The sequence below is a fragment of the Wasmannia auropunctata genome, unplaced genomic scaffold, assembly GCF_000956235.1.
Source record: "Wasmannia auropunctata unplaced genomic scaffold, wasmannia.A_1.0 LD336041.1, whole genome shotgun sequence".
Lineage (NCBI taxonomy): Eukaryota > Metazoa > Arthropoda > Insecta > Hymenoptera > Formicidae > Wasmannia > Wasmannia auropunctata.
The window spans coordinates 463,395-486,955 of NW_012026849.1; the positions used below are offsets into that span (position 1 = coordinate 463,395).

The 23,561-nt window shown below is 37.6% G+C and overlaps 1 protein-coding gene across 1 annotated transcript in view; it reads left to right on the forward strand.

Annotated features, from left to right (window-relative positions):
• Positions 1-23,561, forward strand: part of LOC105451885 (regulating synaptic membrane exocytosis protein 2) — a 176,108-nt gene that overhangs the window by 129,916 nt on the left and 22,631 nt on the right. The window contains 4 exon segments of the mRNA XM_011692600.1: positions 7,722-7,820; positions 7,823-7,836; positions 7,962-8,026; positions 9,279-9,337. Coding sequence (XP_011690902.1) covers positions 7,722-7,820; positions 7,823-7,836; positions 7,962-8,026; positions 9,279-9,337 — 237 coding nt within the window.

Genomic DNA, 23,561 nt, shown 5'->3' on the forward strand with positions numbered 1-23,561 from the left:
ACACACACACACACACATATACATATACATGTAGTATAGAGCGTCAAGATTTAAAGTTATCTTTTCCTTTCTTGATGTTTCCCAACCCTTGATCTTTTCCCCACGATATCTCGTTAAATCCCAAGGATAATTAAACTTCTTCCTGCCAAGTGAGACCTCTCGAAGATCAATCGCTGAGATCGCGTTTCGCGATACGATCAGATTCCAAGCAAGTTTATCGCCAGCAAGATTATATACTTCGACTGCCATCCTTTAAATTTCTTCGAAAGTCTCGACAATACTTGCGACAAGTGTCCTGATTTCATATAGGGTCAAGAAGATAATAAGATCGCACTGAATAAGTTTCGTTATTTACGTATATAACATTTTATCATCCAGTTTTTAATTCAATTCGATACAATAACAAAATGCAATATTTCGAAATATCTCGCAACATCTTGTGAAGTGTTATTTTTGTTATTTTTGGATTACTACGATGATTTACAATTTGAATTTCTTTTCAAGAAATTTAAAAAAAAATATTTTATAGCATTTAAATTTTTTTAACATTTTCGTACAATAATTTTTAACTAATAATTTTGTAGATATACAAATTTTAAACATAATACATAATATAAATCAATACAAACTATAGACATAAAATTTCATTAAGTAATTTGTTATCAAAATAATTTATTTCGTCTGTATAATGCATTTAATGTAAACATAAATGTACAAATTCATTTATTTTATATGTTTTAAATAGATGAAAGTATTTCCATGCTGTCTTTGGTATTATTCTAGTTAGACAAATTAAATAATGGCTGGCAAAAAAAAGAGAAAAAAAAACAAAGAGAAATGGAGATAAAAAAGCGTTCTTCTCGCCGGAGGTGCGAAGTAATTAGAAGCCCCGTGAGAGCAAAGTTCCTACTAAATCGGACCTGGAAACGGGAACGAGAACGTAATTAAATATTGATCTTTCATTTTGTATCGCGCCGGACAAAAAAAAATCGTAAACGATTTTACGTTTCACACGGTTTGAATTTAAAACGAATGTTGATCTTTCATCAATTGTTCGCAATAAAAGGATCAAGTCGAAGTTAAAGGATCCGTCATAAAGTTTTGATGGAACGAAAATAGAATCCGGATTAATCTATTATCGACGAATTGAGAATCTCGTACTGGAGTAAATGTTTGTGTATTATTTCTTCCGGGACAGAGAAAGTGACGTCAGAATTGAGCTGTTCGAATTTTTCTTCTCGCGCGATCCGTATCTCACGTGTTATATCGTACGTAATCCTTGTTGCCCTCAGCTTGCGCCATATTGTCAGCGTGATGTATCTATATCGATGCGGTGAATTACGAGCGCATCGCGTACATATACATACATATATTCGCGGTTAATGGACAATCGCCTACGCGGTAATTAATAACAATAAAGTCTGACATCGCGTCGATCGAACAGCAAATTCAACCCTCTCTCTCCCCGCCAACACATCTCGTTCTGACAACGTTTGCACCTGACGTCACATCAGAACGTCGTAGTCGCGCCTGGCTTACGTCGGAAATGAAATTTAACGTCAACGAGAACACAGTACGCCGTTAACCGACGACGTGATTCGATAAATCGTATATAAGGAACTTTTAGTGCCGGCCAACATTTTCAAATTGCATGACACGCGCGCATATTTCATTCGATTACTTACACGGATACTAAATACGATACGGATAACACGAAGATAAAGTAAAAAAGTATTAACGTGTAACTTTTAATACAATTAAGTACACTGTAATTGTATTCTCGAACTCCGTTTGAGTAAATAACATTTTACTTTAAACACGCAAATAAATGAACAAAATTTTGTATACAGTCATATATATAGGACATTTTATTTAAACATGGAATAATAGGAATTTCATATCTAACGCGGCAAACTGACAAAAACACAAACGGAGAAATTAAATTTAACAATAGCTTGAATGAAATTGGAAATGTTAAATGCGAGTTGAAGGTTTATCTTAGAAAATTGAGATTGAGAGAGAGATTTCAATGTCAATAGGATTAAAATAACTTACAGTTATATGAAATAGAGTAATGCAATATGATCACTATCATGCGCCATATATCTTGATTTAATATTTCATCAATCACTTAATTTTGAATTAAATAAATATGCTGTTAATTTAAAAATACGTACATAAGTATCTATTTTATTTTAATTCAATGTTTGATAATAATAAAAAGTATGGCCGGAAAATCAATTTTATTATATTAAATGAGGCAAACTTTAATATAAGATAAAATTATTGATATGAAAGTACTTACATAACCATTCATACATTTTGTGATGAAAATTTAAAGATTTTCTGTTGCTGAAGCTAAATGAATTTAAAATAAGTTTAATTTATAATAAATAAAATCTAGTAAAAATAAATAAAGCTCCACTCTTTTCCACGTTTTTCAATTTGTTACTGTGAATGAATATTTATAGAATAAATATTTATATTACGATATTTATAATATACCTACGCGATGCCAATGCATCAATAATTATGCATAAATATGAATGAAAATATAAAGTATTTTCACAATACGGGTACTGTAAAGAAATGCGGTTGATCTACCGCAAAGATAAAATATGAAGATTAAAAATTGTTTACGGTGCGTGCAATGTCTCTACTGCAATTTAATATAGTGAATGAGTTTACAATAAAATATCATAAATGAATATTTTGTTGCACATAAATGCATGTTTTCGAAAGTTTTTATTATTTCAATGGAAACACATCTCCTATTTTAATTCGCTATATAAGTCAAAATAAGTATCTTTTTACTAACTTTTTATTTTGTTAATCAACTGAAAAAAAAATTAGAAAGTTATATCTCAAATAAATTATAAAATGCAAAAACTGAAGAATATTTTTTATTTTATCCGGCGTACTTTTCTGCGAAATATCGCCGTTGAATTGTGCTGAATTGCATTTGCAGCGGCTCATTAATTGTAGCGTGGATTTTCTCCTCGTGAAAATGTTGCGAGTATCGTATAATTTCCAAAATTTTATTTTTCATCAACCCGTTGAAAAAAATTTTCACACTCCGCATATACAATACATATTCACGCATTATATATCCGTCGAGTCGTGATATTTCGTTCACCACGCGAATATTCTATACGGGCTGGCCCACATTAATCTCACGTTTCACGCTTTATCTCTGCGTCGCTCAAACGCGGTTTTCTCGCGTCATTATATCGCGCGAAAAATGTGTGACGAGACATAACGCTCTTTCCTCTCTGCTACAAACGTCGCGAGGCGAGATTTGCTATTGCTCGCGAGTACGGCGTGCGTTCCCACACTCTTGCGAACGAATGGCGTGCTGTAAATTTTCGGAACGACGTGAAACTAAGGAGCGGCCTTTTTCGAGGACTGAACGGTCGCAACGGCGCACGCGAGTCACTTTATCTTAAATAATGCTTTCAAATGGCGAGATATGGAACGCTTGTGCTGACTTCACGTTACGCTATATCTTTACTCCCGAAAAACATATACACAGAGTACTGTAAAGAATTTGGTATACCAAAATTTTCACAGAGGTAAATGTAATTGCTAGCACATATCAAGGTCACTGCGATCTTTTACTAAATTGATTGCTGTCATCATTTTCAGAATCACAATTCTTTACAGTACTCTGTGTATATGTTTTTCGGGAGTAAAGATATAGCGTAAGGTGCAGTCAGCACCCCCATATATATTTAATATTGATTTCTTTCGAATGAGTTCGAGCAATAAATTCGCGACGAAAACAATAATGAGCATTTAATTATGGCATATATATTTGAACTTTTTTAAGTGATGGGGGTGCTAAATTCACAGAGGTATTACATTTTATTTAAAGCTGTATATCTGCGTAAAAACAGAAAGGAAAAGATAGAAAAAATAATAGATAATATGCCGATATTTCCGATATCAGAATTTCAATTTTAATGGAGAATAAATTAATATTTGCAGACGAAATATAAAAATATTATAAATTCATAGGTATACAATCATTATTATTACAATTACAAAAAAAAATTAGTCCACATTGGAGGTAATCTTGCAATACAAAAGCGGAAATTCGAAATCGATTGTTTAATAATTCCTGTAATAAATATTGCCGTTTCCACATTCCGATTACCGCAATTCGGCAGCCCGCATCTCACATCCCGCATACCGCATCGAATTGTCGTGATTTTAACTCCGAGCTTTCGATTGCACCAATAAATCGGTATTTAAATCTCATTTAAATACCGGCATTTTTATATATTTTTTTCAAGTTAACTTTGTGGCATTGTGTCATCGCCAATGTTCTATGAATATTTCTCAGCGTGTCCTCCTCTGACGAACGCATATTGGATTTTTTTTCTGGCTGATCGATGCGCAATACATTACACAATGAACGAGGATCACGGAAATGGCGAACCGGCGACGGCTGATCGCTTTCATACGCGTCATTTCCTGTATCCAGTTACCGCATCCACAATCTTCCCTTTATAAGGGTTCAAGGCAGCGAGGGGAAAAAAAAAACACGTCCACGTGGATACATAATGTGACGTGAACGCTGAAAAGCTCGTTCTAAAGCAGCGAGACAGAAAATTGTGCGCGTATGTAATAATGCGGAATGCATGTGCGTGAGGTAGCATTATTGCGAGTTTGAAGCGAGTCTGATTATCAAAATGTGGAGAAACGGTTCTAAGAGAAAAATAAAAAGAACGAAGGAAAGTAATTTAGCCGAGAAGACGGAAAGTTCGGAGAGATTTTAGCTTACGAAGGAAATTATGTACGTAACTGAAATTATCTACACAAAATGTGAAACAGTAAAATTAATCGTGCAACTGCAAAATTCGAAGATATTTTAAGAATACTAAAAATGTGTGTTAAATAGACAAGAAGAAACTGTAGAGTCCAATAAATGCAAAATATGTTAAAGAGATAGTAGAATTCTTTGTTGAAATATAAGCAAAGCGGACATAGAAAAGTGCTTTGAGATCTTTTTTGAAAGAGCAAACGAAAGGTTCACTTTTACATATAAAACATAAAAAAAAGATGGACCAAATGAAAAATTCTGCATTAGATACCACGCCACCTGCGTGAAATTATTTCTTTATCTCCGTTTCTTTCTTTCTTCCTCTCTTATACAAATCTCTCTTTATCGCATCCGGAAATACGTAAAGGCAGAAAGATTCGCACACAAAAGCTATTCGACAATATTTGGAAAGTTGGAAACACCTCTCCACCTGCTCGGATAAAATATTTCCATTTCGATGCAAAGTTCCTCATCGCAGGCATTTCTTGATCCAAAGAAGGAAAACTTCACTCAAGCACACACACATGGATAACATCCGAGCATCCGAACATATAATTGATATATATTATCATCGTTGCATTTGCGTTTCATCAAATATCGGTAGAATTCAAAATTTCTTCCTTGAATTTCTTGCCTTCGGTAACTTCTCTTGTAAATTCTTTTCGTTAGAACTGCCAGATCTCTCGTAAGAATCTGCTAGCAAATGAACGCAGATGGAAAATTTATTTCCGAGCTTACACGCGCTTTGAATATGAGTCGTCGCGCTGTCTATACATCGCAACGACGATAAATGTTCCGCCCGTGAAGGAAAATTGTGTGCCAGCTTGTTGTACTGAGGCGAACTTGTCATGAGGATGCATGGGAGATGCTCTCGCGACATGCGCATGCATAGAACATGGGCCGACTCGTACTCGAGATACATATTTCCATGTACTCTATATGGAAAGAGAACGTGAGAGTAATCGGCTATTTCACTTGTCGCGTGACGTGCGTTTGACATCTTTCAACATCTTTAGACGTCAATATATAATTTCAACAATTATTATAATGAGACATTATAATTCGCCGATTTACAAACAAAAAAAAACAGCTCAGATACTGAAGTTATGCCTAGCTTCAGTCGATCAGTCGATCGCATTTTAATGCGATAAACTGATTTCCAAATACCGTTCGCAGTTCCATTTTTCGCTCTTATACGCTTTCCCACTTTCGAGAGAAAAATAGCTGCCGCGGTGCTATCGATCGCGCGTGCTTCCTTCTTCCCCGACATACAGCGATTTGCATTCGATTCCACTCGCGGTTTAATTGAAAGCCGTCGGGTAGCTGTAATTAACGCGCGCGGTATAACATTTCTCAAAGGGCCGGGGCTATAGGGCATTATTATACGGCAGAAGATGACGGCGCGAATAAATATTTTCGAATTTCACGTGCAATATGTTGCAATGGAAAACAAGCGTGCGACAGGCGAGTCGTAAAACTTCGCGATTTGATATCTGAACAACTTCCCGACACTTCATATATCCGTGGTATTTTGTTGCAAATGCTTTTTTAATGTTTCGCTGTGAAGAAAAAAACAAAAATACGGAAGAACATATGAATCTCGCCTCTCCTCCCGCCACGCTTCGCGTTTTCGTACCGAAATAATTACAGTCTCCTATAGTCAGATGTTTAATTCTCGTTAATTAGCGCGTGACACTTCTGCACGAAGTATAAAGTGAATTGAAATATAATTATACACTTTGCGCGCATCGTGGCGGAACGAGGAGTACGAGACGACCGGCACGAAAAGGGAGGTACAACATTGTTAAATTCGATTGCGCGAACCCAGAAATGGCATATACCCGTGAAAATCACCCAAAATTGGCCCGATTTATTAAGTTTGCTGATTACGTTTGACAGTAAGCACGCGTCCCCGGTAGTCAAGCCTGCAATGCATGTATAATCACTGTACTTCAATTTTCACGCGGTTCTCCACCTCACGCGCGGTGACAAATGGTCAAATCCAACGAGTTAAGGCACAGATGGGGCCCTTAATCTTAATGTCTCCTCGGCCGAAGTGCCCTAAGGATTATCGCGGCGATTTCCCCCCTCGCCCCCAAAAGTTTGTGCAGCTTACCGTCACCCCTGGCGACGATCTCGCCGTCTTCGTTACTCTCACGGCAATCCGCTCAAGTAATTAAAGTAATTAAAGTACTTAAAGAGCCGAGGGGGGAGGGGGAGAAGAGGGGCCGGATGCTTTACGACCGATTGCAATTCGGTCCTGTTGCCTCGCGTTTCAACATTAATTTCACGACCCATGCCGCCGGTCTCGAACTGCCAAGAATTTCTGAGCTATGCTGCTCTTCTCTTTCATGTCCGAGATGAGACATTCTGTTCCGCGGCAAAGGTAGCGTCCAAAAATTACGATTTTAAGATATTCATGTTTTTTTTTATGAAATTCATACCGCGAGCAAATAACGTATTCAAGAATAATCATTGTATACCAAAAATGTCATATACAAAAAAAGAACAAAAAGAAAAATTGAAATGTATAAAAATGATAAAATAATATAAAAAATAATTGATATACAGAATTTTTTAAATCTTTAACTTATTTTTCCACAATTTATAATAAAAAGGCATTCTTCTGTAATTACAGAATATTCTTTTTTAAACTATAAGAAACACTTTCAAAATAATATACTGTCATAAATGTGTACAGCAATTAGATTGTATTAATTTAAGTAAAATAAAAACAGTCATGTAGATACTATTGCCATCGAGTGATTTTAGATGTAAACGTTAACATTAAAGAACACAGTAAACATTTTTTTCATAATTTTGCATCAATATTTTACAATCATATTTTGATCAAATAATATACAAATAATATTGTACGAAATGGCTATATTTGTAGGTTCTAGAATGGTCCGGCGTGTCTCTTATCGATCGGAGCTTCGAGGAGGTGCAGCAGATAATCGAACGGACCGACGACGTGGCGGAATTGGTGGTGGACGGCATACGACCGAAATGTAAGTCAATGCATATGAGTGTTATCGCCGTGAGACAATCGTGAATAGACCTAACCGTAAATCGATTCTCTGTATTCGCCGTGTGTTTCTCGGCGGCCGATCTCTGTGGCGCTCTCGCAAAACAGCACCGGAGATTTGCTGGATGATCCGCAAGCCGGAAAAACACCTACAAGTTTGGGCCTGCTGATGGGTGAGTATCGGCAGCAAAATTTCCTCCCAAAAAAACGCAAGTGATCGAATAATATTACTGTGTGCAAATAACATTTGATTTCCCCTCCCGAGACCTACAGGAACAATCTTCGATTGTACAGTTAATATCAAAACAATTTTATGTACATACAAACTCGCGAGTAATTCTCAATATACAAGGAACCACATTTTCATTGAAGACCGATATAAAAGTTAACGCGATATAAAATTTCATTACATATAGTTACCGTAAAATCGGCTATTGCTTATCGATTTTTCATGCCCCAAATACGAGTTCTATGAAAAGAATTTTACATCTTTAGGCCAATACCGAACAAAGTATTACATACATCCCCTGCTGATTTGTAATACGATACGAACGGTCCGTCGTAATAAAATATAAAATCGCATTTATAGTTAATCCGAGGTCAGTGGTGAGAAAATTAGTTACTTTCGAAAGCGGGTCGTCATACAGAAAACACCTGAAGAGGTGGAAGTCGCGTGTGTAGGGTTACCTGTATATATACATCGTTCTAGAAATAAATTCCTCCAAAGTAATACGAGTAGTGTCTTTTTATACAACAGATAAAAAAGTTTCGTGGTATTCTTGGACGAGAATGGCCTCTGACCGTTGACATGGTTTCGTTCTGACCTCGAAAATATCCGCAACACGAACAAGTATTTTCCTGAATATTTGTTAAACCATTACGCTTCACATTCATGTACGCGATCGCGTTAAATTTCTGGATTTAAATTCAGAAAGCGATGTTTTAGAAAGAATTTGCCATTAAAGAATAAAATTGCGCGTCTCTACTTATGCAAAGTGAGGAAATTATTACCATCAGTTATCACCATCGTAATCTGTTTGTTATAATCCCTGTGCAATTGGCCCTTCTACTACACGAGAATGAAAAATATGACTCAGAATTATAAGTTATTTAAATAAAAATTTTAAACTCGTCAAACAGGAATTCAATTGTCTCTCTCTCTCTCTCTCTCTCTCTCTCCCTCGCTCTTTCCGCTCCCGTGGGAAAAAATTAAATTTTTGCCTGCAGTGATGAATTCAAAATTTTTAATTCACAGCATTCGAAAGCTTACGAATAACTGGTAATTTCGAGCCGTACATTTTTTTTATTCTCGCGTGGGCCGGAGAGAAAGGCCGGTGACAGAGATGTGCCCATCGCTGATGGAAAAACAGTGTTACGGAAACAACATGCGTCATTGATACGATGCATTTTGATATTTTTTTGCAGAAACCGAAACGGATAAAGCGCCCTCGTCGCCGACGCGCAGGAAACTGCCAAAGACGCCGGTATAACGAGTTAATAAATTGACACCTACACACACACTGACCGTTTCTCTCTTTCTATCTTTCTCTCATTATCCTACACGATGTACACGATGCATACGCAGACTCGGGGATAAGCACGCTTAGAAGCCGAGAATAAGAGCGTAAGAAAAAAAAAAAGAAAGAGAAAAGCGCAGGAGAGCAGCTGAATAAAAAAAAGGCGTTCTCTTGCATAGTCTCTTTGCTTTTGTACATAATATAAGTATAATTTATTTAGATATATACACGAACTGATTTGTGCACACTTGTAAACGGGAGATGTGTACACAGACAGGCGTGAAAGAGTGCGTGAGACCGCGGCTTTTAGCGTCAACGTGCAAATCAGTTAAAAGTGAGTGAGCTACGTGATGAAATGTGTAAACGTCACAAACACAATTTATAAAAAAAAAAGCTGCAATTATAACCGATTTTAATTGTCTGTATAGGCCGATTTTGGAGGCCTAAAAGCGTTCTGCAACAAGACTGATTTACTTTCTTTGATCTTTTGTTCGGTTATTTCCACAAATTTAAAAATGTTCTGCATTTTTCTTTCGATATTTTATATAAAAAATAAAAAAAAAGAATTATCTATCTCTAATTTTTATATATGACTTATTTTGTAAAATTTTAAAATTGATACCAATTTACGAACGCAAATCGAGATTTTAATTGTCGGCATATATCTGTGTTGGCACACAGTTTAATGCTGGTATTATAGTATAAACGATTGCGATATAAATGCTTTTAACAGACAAATTTCATATAATTTTATTTTCACTGGGTTCCACTAATACGTTTCGCTCGTCCCCCGACTATATTCTGGTCTTCAACTGGTCGATAGTGAATTGAAGAGTTATCTCCTAAATTTTATCCTTTGATAGGAGTCTCACGATTCGACAATCTTATCCGAACGCTTAGTCGGCGCGGGTCTTTAAGAAAAGCTGACAAAAAAAAGTCGAGCACTCTGACCGAGCATTATTCGCGGGTAGTAAGACCTGCACTTGAATCACGCAGCTCAGCCGCTTTATCCCGGTAAAACACAATGCGGCACGATTCTACTGCGCATTTTCTCACTGATCGTGCGCGAAGACTGCTACCATGTAAATATACTGTACGTACGTCGATGTAACGAACTACGATATAACGATGTCCCCTCTTTTTTTTTTCTTGCAAAGCAAAGCACGTCGTACGCGTCCGCTTCAGACACACAGTTACGCGGAGATCGCATCGATGACGAGGGAAAGGTCTGTCCGATAGAATCAGAGATAGAATCGAGAATTGTGTAGGAAACTTACTCTCGCGAGCGTGTTTCTGGAGAATTAGGTAATTTCAGGAGAGGAAGAGAGCTGCGAGATAAAAATCCACAGCTCGACTGATCCGCGTATAATATATATAGCGAGATAGTAGAGATGATAAAGTTTTTTGATCTGTAGCAAAAACTTACTTCGCGAGTTTGCGTGATTTTAGAACTCCAGAGGCACAAGAGTGTAATAGAAGTTATCGTAGCTCTCTAAACTTTAGAAGAGAAACGGAGACACGAGATTATCACTCGCGTCTTGTACTGATATTAGTCGGAGATTAACAGCAAGAGGTTGTCGGGGTCTTCTGTAAGGAGCCATATCGAAAAAAAAACTTCGCGATTCATAAAAGTATATAACAACCGTTTCCTTATACGAACGTTCAAGTAACGTTTTAGTAACGTTACTTTAGTTATTACGTTTCGAGTACTTGGAATTATTTGTCAGCGAACCGTCGAGGCAATATCAGAATACTTTAGCAGGGAGCAACATACTCCATCCGAAAGATATTCCATTCCCGCCGTCGCGGCACGTTTTCGCGCAATTTTGAAAGGTCGGGATTGTACTCGTAGCACATCCCCTTTCTCTCTTTTCCTTAACGAAATTGTACGAGGAGGGGGGGGGGGGGATAGCTTCGCGAGAATTCGCGGATCGTATATATTGCCGCCCGTATATCAGTCATAGAGAATTTATTGCTAATTACTATTGTCTGCCTTTTTATCGGTTTCGCTCGTTATATCGCGTGATTTAAAGCATCGCGAACACTCCGATCGGTATCTTACCAGACGTGAGAGTTTCAGCAAGGACGAGCGAAAATTCTTATCGCTCGCCTAGCAGCCGTAAAATTTCCTCGAATTACCTATCGGATGAAGTTTAAGGACAAGACTGTGTTGTATAGCTAGTAAAAAAAAAAAGCAACGCTCGCGATTTATAGGTTCAACCAGTGCCGTGAATATCCGATAACATGCTGTTCGAACGTTCCAACGCCGTGATACGTGTATGACGCCGTTGGTATGCACGCTGTTTTCCAATCGATAACCGACGCGATCCCGGCCAGTGCCACTGGTTTGAATACTCGAACAGCGGGCAGGAAAGAAAACTCGAAAAATATGCTACGCGAATGTTGCAATTATTCCATCGAATCGTATTCGTGCGTCGAATATTACGCATCGCACGGAGGGGGGAAGGGGAGGGGAGGTTCGCGTTTTTGAAGCTACTCAATATTCGGATAGTAACTTGCGAGATGTTTGTATGGATCCACAGTTAACGAACGTATCGCTGAAAGCAAACTTTCGCGTTATGTGATTGCCTGACATTTGTACAAAAATTTAAAAGAGCGCATTTTTTATAAAGACGTGAATCTTTGAACAGACGTACATGTACTTGTAATTATCAATAGTTTTTTATATTAAAAAAATATATATAAAAATATAAAAAAGAAAAAAGCATACTCTAATGCTGATTTTACGTTTTCATTTGCATATCGGTTTATTTACAATTTTACGCGCGTAAAGGTTGTAATAATTAAACGTTGAAGTGTATAAGAATTTTCCAAATACCATTAACGGCACTGGTTTCTACCGGCTGATATCGATCGTAGAACTTGTCGTCGACGCGACTCGAGAGCAACTTAAATTTATTAGTACGTTGTATATGATCCCTTTAGGCCGTACAGCAGCACTCGTACAATCACTAGCAGAAATGCGCGTTACGGTGTACGCCGCTTCGTTTTCTTCGACGCAATCGCGGGGGTGTTCTTTCATATACATCAGAATTGCACAAAACACTCGCGAAAAATGTGAAAAGAACTTCCATTTTTGGTTAATCAATAAAAAAATCGCACATTTACGCAGACGAGTGTATCGGATACAAAAAAATTGTAAAAATTGTAACAAAATTGCAAATTTTCTATTTTATTGCCGAAAAGAGATATTGTTCGTTTATTATTCATGACGTTATTGACGATTAACCTTAGATATACACATTGGGGTTCCCGGGACCCCAGCGAAACTTTCGCGGTTTGGCATTTCTGAAATTTGGAGGGGAGGAGTTTGGGATATTGACGTAAAAAAAGTTTGGGATCTCCTCAGTAGGAAGACGTGTTGACGCGCGGCAATTATCGCTCAACAACCGACCAGTGAACAGTTGAAGGGAGCGTGGGGTCCCCGAGACTGCTTGTAGTTTTGTTTAAAAAATTAAAATATCGGATCGTCAAATTTTTTGTTACTATTTCAAGCATGCCCTTTCAGAATTTTCAAGGATTTTTCAAATCGGTCTATAAACAAAAGCGATATGATTTTTGTTGAAAAAGGTGCTAAATTTTTTGAACTTTCCTTTTTCTTTGAACCCGTATATCTTGGAACTCCTTAATTCTATCGACTTTTAAACATTATGGGCTTGTTCCTTGGTCGATTCTCTATCGATTGAAAAAAAAAATTTGATTGAAATATGTCCATTTTTACTAGAGTTACAATAATAAATATGGATGGGATCCTCGGGACCCCAGTGTGTATACGACATTGTCAAAAAAACAGTGTGTATACTAGGGTTAACGTCATTGTAAATATTAATAAGCGGGATCGATTTTATTATCTTATTAAAAAAAAAAAACGTATCTACAGTTTGTAAAGTTAAAGGAAATTGAAGATTCTTTCTTGCGTTGAAATGCTATAATCAATCGAGGGAATCCGTATTTCGTGATATCGTCGGCGATCAAATTCGCCGTTTCCCTGGAATATTCGAAGTTGCAAGTTTTCAATTAATTTATTTCTTCCCTCTCATCCGAGCGTCATTAATACGCAGAATTTTGAATGCTACCGAGACCTGTCGCATGTTAAAATAATTTAATCTGTTAGCGCTAGAATCCCCGGCACACCCGGCCCGGTCGCATTTATCATAATCGTTAATTCGATCGTTTACCGACGACGTGCGTCACCGATTCATTCCGGCGCGGCGCGTGTTTATCGGTGCAGCAACCTCTATCGGGCCCTCCCAATTAATTATCGGCAACCGGATACGACGGACAAATCGGCCGGGTGTGTAATTGCATCGATCAGTCGCGAGCTTACGAACACCTCCGTCCGTCGGTTTCGCGCACATACATATATAAAATCCGGGGAAAAAGCAAATGTTGTCTACGCGACACCGCAACCGATTTCTGTCTGAAGAGAAAAGCTTTCGTACAATCAATCGTAGAGAAATCGCCGTGTGAGCAGCCCGTATGCTCATATCGCCTCAGAGGATTTTTACGAAAGTCATCCGTTTTTCGCGAAGAGTCGGCATCGGTTCGCGAGATTAGCCGTCTGGGAACACGAGTGAAATTTTAACGTGTAAAAAAAAAGATTCATCATTAAACCTCTCACTCTAATATTTGCAGGACGTCAAATGTTTGATAATGTCCCTCATGTATACGCAAATAAAAAAATAAATTTGTAATTGCTGAATTTTATATTTAAAAAAATATTTAATTTTTAGGAGATTTTTAGCGTACGAAATTGTTCACTACGAATTATTAATATGTGTGCGTTTAATTGAATAGATGTATTTGCGTTGATAAAATATATATATATCAAATCCAAGGAAACGTGCGGGATCTTTTGCTCATGAAACTTAGTTTTACTAATTGGAATTACAATTTTAATAATCAAAACTGTTAAGGTGGTTTTATCGCTCAACGCCAACTTGATAGTGTGACGTTGTCACATAAACGTCACACAATTGCATATGTACAGTCTATGCAAAATGTTTTTATTGAATTATAGTCATGTGGAGGGACTAACTTTTGACTGAGACTTGCTCGGTAAAACCATCTTAATAATAGAAACAATAATAATTACGATAATAATAGCACTGATTGCTACAGTTGCTGTAAACCAACAGATATTTGATATAAAAGTGGCATAATATTATACGAATATGCTGCAATACGGCAGCAATCAGGAAACCCAATGAAATAAAAGAAAAAAAATAAAATCCCGCATTTTCTTGAAAAAAAAAAACAGTATTAATTTTTCTAAGATTTTTCGATCTATAGATATATAAGTACATTTTAATAATTCTCTATTTTTAACGATACTCTACCGGTGCTATCATATTGATATAATCTCATCTCTCAAAATCCAATATAATAACTGATCCAGTGTGATACGTCAAAGATTAATCGACGAATCTCTCTTTCTTTATTGTGATCATAAATACGTATTGTAAGCCTTTTACTATGATCGCTCGTGTTTCCAGAATATATCCTCGTTTTTCTCAGAGACAGCGAACGGGCGGAAGCGGAAACTCGCACGGCTCCTAGATATTAAACGCGAGCTTCGAGACGTAGAAGCGATTGTAAAGCGCGGATCAACACACAGGATGAATCCTAGCGTCTTAGCGCAGTTTTAGGTATATTGGGTGTTTTGATAAAGTACTTATCGAATTAAGAGTTCTTTCTCAAATCGGCGTAAATCCGCGACGTGAGCTGGAGGGAGGAGCCTGCTAAGCTCGAAACCTGGTTTGAATAATCTCTCTGGATTTCCATCGCTAAAAACCAACAGAGTATGCGCATTTATCTCCAATTTCCAATGATTTATCGTCAACGATTAAGAATATCGTTGCTTCTGAACTTCCTGCTCAAACTGAGCTTTCGAAACATCTCGATTACAAATTGATGGAAAGCTGTTAGCGGTGAGAAAACTTGCCCAGGTTCCGACTTCATTGCGCCACTTGCGAATAATTCGAATGAACGATCGCGGATCCGCCTGGATATATCACATCAAGCCAATCGTCGATCGGCCGTATGTAAATATTACTTGATCTATACAGGCTAGAACTTTGTTATGGACCACTGTATCTCTCGCGAGGGATTTTTGCAGTTGGACCAATAAAAGTCCATAGAATATAAAGCTTGTTCAAGCGCAATTCGCACATGTCTGACACGGAACGTCATTTATAATGTTAACAGCGTGACAAATCGACGCCATGATCCTCCGTGTCGCTTTTACGAACACGCCGAAGTGCTCGATTCACGCAGAAAATCGTACAAATAGGAGAAAAAAAATTCAGTAGTTTAGAATTTATTTATATAATTCGTGCATGCACGCACCAATTAAATTGTTTCATGAAATTTTATATGTATCGAATATTTTTGAAATGTAAATATATAATTTTCAAAAAGTTGATCTCACTTTAGTCTTATAAATCTTTTGGGCATACATATTAGATAAATATGATAAATGATGATTTGTTTTCGAGATATTTTCCAACAATGGCAATATATCACAATATGACGTGCAACTGTGTATTTGCAGCATACAGAATTTTATAAATTGGAGCGCTTTCTGTTCCTCAGGCATACGCATTCTTCGCTCGAACAAGCTGTATATTATAGATTTCTACCTTTATGAATGTTAAAGGATCAGATGGTATTCACTCAGATTTATCGAGTACGTTTAGACAAAAATTATGTGTTTTAAATACGATTAACGAGAGTAAGACTAAGACTTGCTACAATGCTTAGATTTTAGACGCTTTCGACAGTTTTAGGGCGCAGCTTAATCGAATCATTCCGAGAACGCACTTTTTCTTTTTCATCCCAGAGGAAAAAAGCAGATGTTGTGCTACGCGTGCGTTTTTCGACAATTTGGTCGAAATACCTAGCCAGGGAATATCTGCAGCGTGCGTGCGACGCCGAGATCGATGAACTTTGTTGATTACGGGAAAGGAATTGATTCGTGCGTTTGGAAAATTTCCCGTCGCGTTTATCCTTTCGATTTCTTACCGGCTTTTTTTTACATCTTTCGATTTAGGAATATTTTATTCCTATTATATTTTTATATATCATCAGTTACGAGAGAGGTACAGAAACCAAAGGGAATATTTCATTTTTCTTACGTCGCAGAGCGAACGTAAGAACTCGCAACAGACACGTAATCCGACAACAAATTGCACGCGAATACTCTACGTTACCTCAATATTATCGTACACTCCAAAATTTCTCTCGGTGTTCCTCCACGTTTCTCGGTGATCCTCTCGGTGATGTACCTCAATATTCCACGATCACAAAACGCACGCGGATTTATGCAAAGTCTTCCGACGAACGGCGACTTAACGGAACCGACGGAAACAATCATGTGGATACAGAAAGATACTCGCGATCGCGCTCAGATTATAATTAACACGTTAAACAATCGTTCGTCTATTTATTCAACACTCGGAGCTCCTCTACGTTTCTCGGTGATCCTCTCGGTGATGTTCTTCAATATTCCACGATCACAAGACGCACGCGGATCTATGCAACGCAAGTCTTCCGACGAACGGCGACTTAACGGAACCGACGGAAACAATCATGTGGATACAGAAAGATACTCGCGATCGCGCTCAGATTATAATTAACACGTTAAACAATCGTTCGTCGATTTGTTCAACACTCGGAACGCGCTCGGTGAGATGTTCGTATCAGAAAATAAACGTTCATACCCGCGCCTCGCGCGCGTCCGCATGTCTCGCGTCCCGACGTGTACACGAAAGATGCATTCCATTTTATGCATAATGATATTTTATTCTTGTTGTTCACCGAATGTTAAACAAGATAAAATGATTTATACATGAAACAGATATTAACGCATCTGAAGACGATCGCGAGCGAACAGATTCTCAACACTCCCGACTTGTCGCGTAGTTGGCCGTGAAAATTCCGGGAAATAAATGAAATAATATTTCTATCGAAAACAATGAAAATTTCGAGAAACGACGCGCCGCGAAGACGGCGAAAGTTCCGAAAAGCGAAGCGCCGTAGATAAGCATGACGGAATGAGGAACGCACGCGACTACTGTAGACAAGCGAGATCTCACCGTTAATTTCTCTCGATTAATTCCTCAATGAACGGTGTTTAAGGCGGGAACATAGACTTTTGCATAAGTGTCAGTCCACAATAAGGATTTTAAGCCTTACACCGTAAGATATTGATCAATTACAATCGATTATTCTCCTTATATTCGATTGGTCTATTTTAGAGGTGTGCGAATCAAGCATTTGCATGATCAAATCAAATCGAATCGAATTTTTTACAATATTCGAAATCGAATCGAATCTCTTTAATTCGAATACGAATCGAATCTGAATCAAATTTTCCCAGATTAACATTACATGTTAATTTAAACGTAATAAATATTAAAATTTATGATTTACATTGTTTTACGCAATGATTTAAACAAATTGAAGATCTGTTTTCGATTTATATCTCATTACAAAGGATCATGATCTTATGTGACATTTTAAACTAGAAAATATTAATAATATGTGTATACACGAATAGTTAGAATACTTTCGAATATTTTATTAATCTATATAAATATATTATATATGTATATCAAAAATACTTATTTATTAGATAAGAATAATTGGTCGCGCGGGAAATGTAAATAAACCAAATAAAATAGACGATCGATTCGAAATCGAACCATTGTTGATTCGAAATTCTCGAACTATTCGATTTCGAATCTTGCAGATCTGAAAACGAACTCGAATTGAATCTACTGTTATTCGATTTGATTCGATTCGAATTCAAACTATTCGCAGACCTCTAGTCTATTTCTTACTGCTTAGAGGCTTTCTACAATAAGTCATTAGTCACTACTCATACTAGTGATAAGTCAGAATTATAAGTCACAAATGTTAGAAAATTTGCATCCACAATAAGTCAAATTAGATCGTTATATCATAACATTTCAGTCAATCAGGAGGATGGCAGTTCTCAAGTAAACGACAAGACTATGTTTGCATGTTCTATGTTCATATTGCTTGTACATATTATGAAATGTTTATTGCTTTCGTCCTTTTAATAGATAAATTTGTTCAGTTTAAAGTATATTTCAATCTGATTATTTAGGTATACATACATATATTATTAATTAACATATTTCTTACTGTGATTTTTCATTTCTTATATCTTTATTCTTGTTTATTCATAAATATTTGTTTATTATTATAGATTTGTATTTGTTCTTGAAAAATATAAAAGAATGGAAGAGGAAGATTTGTTACTGATTATACTACTAAAACAGACGTGGTTCATTTGATTTCTAAAATACTGCAAATGAATCACTCGGGCCCCGGACATCCACCTCAGTGGACTGGCTCGCACGCGAATCCTCTCGATGACTCGATAATTTTCATTATGTAATTTTCACTTTCAGATTTTATGAAGTCAATTGTCTCATAAAAATGGCAGATACATTTCCTTTTTGATTGGTCAGTCATAATGTAATTTTAAGTTTTAAATCGGAAGAGATGGAATTTGGCCATCTCCACTCAGTCACTGACTACTGATTTATAATCATCTTATAATATACTACTGATTGGCTTATAACTAGATTCTGACTTTTGCTTTATGACTAATGGCTTATTGTAGACAGCCCCTGACACTCCCGACCGCGCGCGAAATCAGTTCGGGCCCGGCGAAAAAAACGCGCGAATCGAATTCATCTGCTCGTAATTCGTCGGCGTGTAAACTGATCCATCGAACTTGATCACGTGATCGTCGCTCAATTCGGGGCGTCCCACGCGGCGCCCGGGAAAATGGATTGAGTGTTTCAGTAAATAAACGAGAACGATTGTTTAACGTGTTAATTACAATAGCTGAGCACGATCGCGAGTATCTTTCTGTATACGCGTGATTGTTTCTGTCGATTCCGTTAAGCCGTCCGTCGGAAGACTTGCTTTTCATAAATCCGCGTGCATCTTATGATCGTGAAATATTGAGGAACCTCACCGAGAGGATCGCCGAGAAACGTAGAGGAGCTACGAGTGTTGAATAAATAAACGAACGATTGTTTAACGTGTTAACCTTTAAACCACCACGCCCCAATTAAAAAATCACACTAACCACAATGTCGGTCTGACAGACCGCTATTACGCTTCCGCTAATTTTATAAGTTAATTATAATAAAAATGTATGTTTTCTGAATACTTGTTAATGGGGAAAAGGAAAACTATGTTTTAATGTGAGGGTTAACAAAAAAATCTTGTTTACAATAGAAATAAAATATATTTAAATATAGTGACAAATAAGAAAATTGTTGACGTTAACGTTTCAATTTGTTAACGTTTCAATAGCGGTCTGTGAGACCGATATAGTGGATTAAAGGTTAATGATAATCTGAACGTGATCGGGAGTATCTTTTTGTATTCGCGTGATTGTTACCGTCGCGGTCGGTTCCGTTAAGTCGCCGTCCGTCGGCAGACAATTGCTTTTCATAAATTCGCGTGCGTCTTGTGATTGTAGACAGTTTGTTCGAGGCGCTAAAAGAAAATATTGATAATGTCAGAATGATTAGATCACAATGAAAGATCGAACCGCTCGAGTTCAGGCGCGTTTCTAGCCAGTGATCGTGCGAAAATCGGTCTAAATGTGAAATATCACGTAACCGTTTTACTTGGCGCGTTCGCACGTCATAGAAAAACGAACAAAGTTCACACACGGATGACTACGTTACTCAATACGTTTTGCAGGAAGCGTAATACTCTTGTTGCTTTCGTGTGTATGTGTGTGTGTAAATTTTTAAAATACCTTCGAAAATTGCTTTTGAAAATCACATCTAAATTTTTGTCATTGAAGAAATTTCATTCAATTCGTTATCAGTTCTTTCTTTGACGTATTTTGAAAGTGACGAATTTCATGTATGTGACTGCGTTACTCAATACGTTTTATAATACTCTTCTCTTTTTCGCGTGTGTGCATTCTAAAAATGCTTTCGAAAGTTACACTGCATTCTCTTTGGCTCTCTTCTCTCTCTCTCTCTCTCTCTCTCTCTCTCTCTCTCTCTCTTATTTTATTTATTTCACGTCTAATCTTCACTGCGTATATTCATAAAATACCGAAGAAATTTATAAAACATTTATAAAATATCTAAAACAACGGCTTCCGGAATCAACAGAATTCATTGATAATCGGGACAGTTTGAAGATAGTGCGAGCAGTTTTTATCGCTATATAAGAAACACAAATTCACACGTGTTGTACACCAAAAGTTCTCTTTCTGTTCGCGCCCTGTATGCCTTGTCGGTGGTGGAAAATTCGCGAGAGGAACAAAACGAATATATTGGATGGTGCCTCTAACACGTGTACCATCATTACTTTCGGCATCTTCTTAGAGCTCGCGCGCGCGCAAAAGCCGATGCCTCTTCGTCTCCGATGTCGCAGCGTCGATTCTAAACGCCTTTAGCGAGTAACGACGTGAGTCAGAAACTTCGTTAACTTGTAGGGAGATAAAATAACCTCTCACCGAGGCAGAGTACAGAGGTTTCTGCAATCTGTTGTTTATTAAGCGATGTAATAAGACTTAGTATACGATGTCTCTCTCTGTGTGGAAAAATATAATAGGTAATCGTATAAATTTTATAACTATTAGTAATTTAATAACTTTTAGTATTCATATAGGGCTAACAAGTACGAGACTTATCGACCTTTCAGCGCGCGAGCTCTGAAACGATTATAACACTCATCGATTTTGTACATCATATATACTTTGTAAACGGACTCGAAAGTTTACGGAGCTAATTCGTGTATACAAGATATATTTACGCATTTTTAATTTATTTACCGTTTTTTTAATTCACTTTTTTTTTAAATAAAGCGAGATAAGTTCGGAATCAAGGGTGCTTACTCGCGCTTGTAAAGTCGCACTGTAGAAGAGCGAACTGTGCTTCGAGTCCTTTTACACAGTATTTAAAAATGATAAGATCGGATGATAGTGACGTTCGCGCATCCTCCGGGATCCTTTAATGACGTATAACGCGGTGGCGCAGAAGGGAAGGAAAAAAGAAACAAAAGTATAAAAAAGAAAGACAGCGCGAGCGTGCCCGTCGCTTCCGTGAGAGAGAACGAATGTCACGCTTTTCACTTTTCGCCTCACGCCGCGCCGGAAGAGGCAAGACATTGCTGTTATTACAATAAACGCGCAACGTGCAACGAGAACGAGATTCGACAAAGAAAGAAAGAAATAAAAAATAGAAAGAAAACGCGCAGCGCAAAAACGAAAGTGTCAGTTGGGGCGAGTTGTGTCGTTGCTGTTCTCCTTTCTTTGCTTCATTGCTGATCTCGCGCGGAATAAAATCGCCTGGAAGCGATCCGTCGCGAAGCACTTCGAATGTCGAATTTCTCACTTTGGCTCCGTTACCGGCGACCTAGTCGACAGCTTGAAAAGGAATGGAATAGTGTCGAGCGAGATTTATCCGCGTGTCAACAATCTATCGTGTGTATTAATGTCCGGAAAGACTTGAAACTGTTTTCGTATATACGCTTATTAGAACGATTTTGTTCTCCCGCAGTTTGAATATCGACTTGTTCAAAGCCATTTGCCGAATTTGCGTACACCCGTCGAATGCGGATATTATTAAATGTAGCGTTTTATTGTCGCTTATTTATTTCCATGTTTGCTGTTTTACTTTGGCACGATTTTCATAATCGAAATAAATAAACACGCTCGATAAAGGAAGAGAGAGCTATTGTTTGCAAATAATATAATGGGAGCCGCATTTACAATGACATTTCAAACAGATATTTCGCTTTATAGAAAAAGTTACGTTACATTTCGCTCTATAAATTACTAATAAATACGTAATACACGCACACATATATATACATATATATATATATATATATATATATATATACACACACACATATATATTTATGTGTGTGTGTGTGTGTGTGTGTGCGTGCGATATGCTCTTTTAATTTCTCCCGGCAGAGCTGTGCTGGACACTGTTCCAGATTCTCTCGGTATAATTTAAAGCTTGGATTCGCGATGTATAGGAGGCTCGCGTCCTCTCCTCCGTTCTCTCGAATGAACGGTCTCAAAGTGCTGAATGGAAAGGAGAAACGGCGGAAAAATGCTAAAGGAGATTCTCGCGGAGAAGCTCGACTATTATATGCATACACGGAGGCTGTGGCACTCGATCTTTCTTTACGTAATTTACCCTGCCAGAGAAAGATCATATATATGTATAAATGTATATCCATCTTCGTCTCCGGCTGTGTCTCACTCTCTGTTTCTTTCTCCCCTTATCACATTTTTGCACAGCTCCTCCGTTTCTCTTTTACGTATGTATTATCTCGCTTAGTTGAGTATTTCATCCCCTCTCTTTCTCTCTCTCTCTCTGTTCTCACTCTTTCTCTTTTTTTTCACCACCCCCTCCCCCTCTTTCTCTCTTTGTCTCTAACTCTTATTCTTCTCGCTCATCCCGATGTACGATGGACTTACACGAGACTCCTCTTTGGATCTCCATACACTCTGCTCCGTCTCTTTGCTCTATAACGTTACTTTAAGTAAAATCCGTTACTTCCACCCATACGAATGTACATACTCGATGTCATCTGCGTTTCTTTATATTATACATATATATATACATATATATATATATACATATGCATATATACGCAACTGTATGTCCCTCCCTGTATATACCCGCTGACAAAAGCTGTGACCGCACCGTGTGTAAAAAGACATAAAGATATAGATGATCTATATAACGATCAGAAGTAAAAATAAAAGCAATAGATCCGCTGAGACGAAAGTGAAATGAAAATGACGAAATGTAAGTTGTCCATGTTGAGCAAGTTTAGCATATATTGGCCCTCCACGCTACTCTCTCCCAACTGGCACGAATTCTAGTTGTACGCTAGCGTTTTTTTCCTCCTTGGCGGCTCGTTTCTCACCTCTCTCTCTCTCTCTATCTCTCTGTCTCTTTTTCTTTCTCTCTCCCAATTCTCTCCGTACGTCTGTGGCTGTCTCGTTGTTTAGCTGAGTGATAATTTCAGTTCATAGATCGTATACCAACTTCTCTCTCGCTCCACATACACACACATATGTATGGCTCTCTGTTTCTCTTTCTCTTTTTTTTCCACCGTCTCCCCCTGCCCCTCC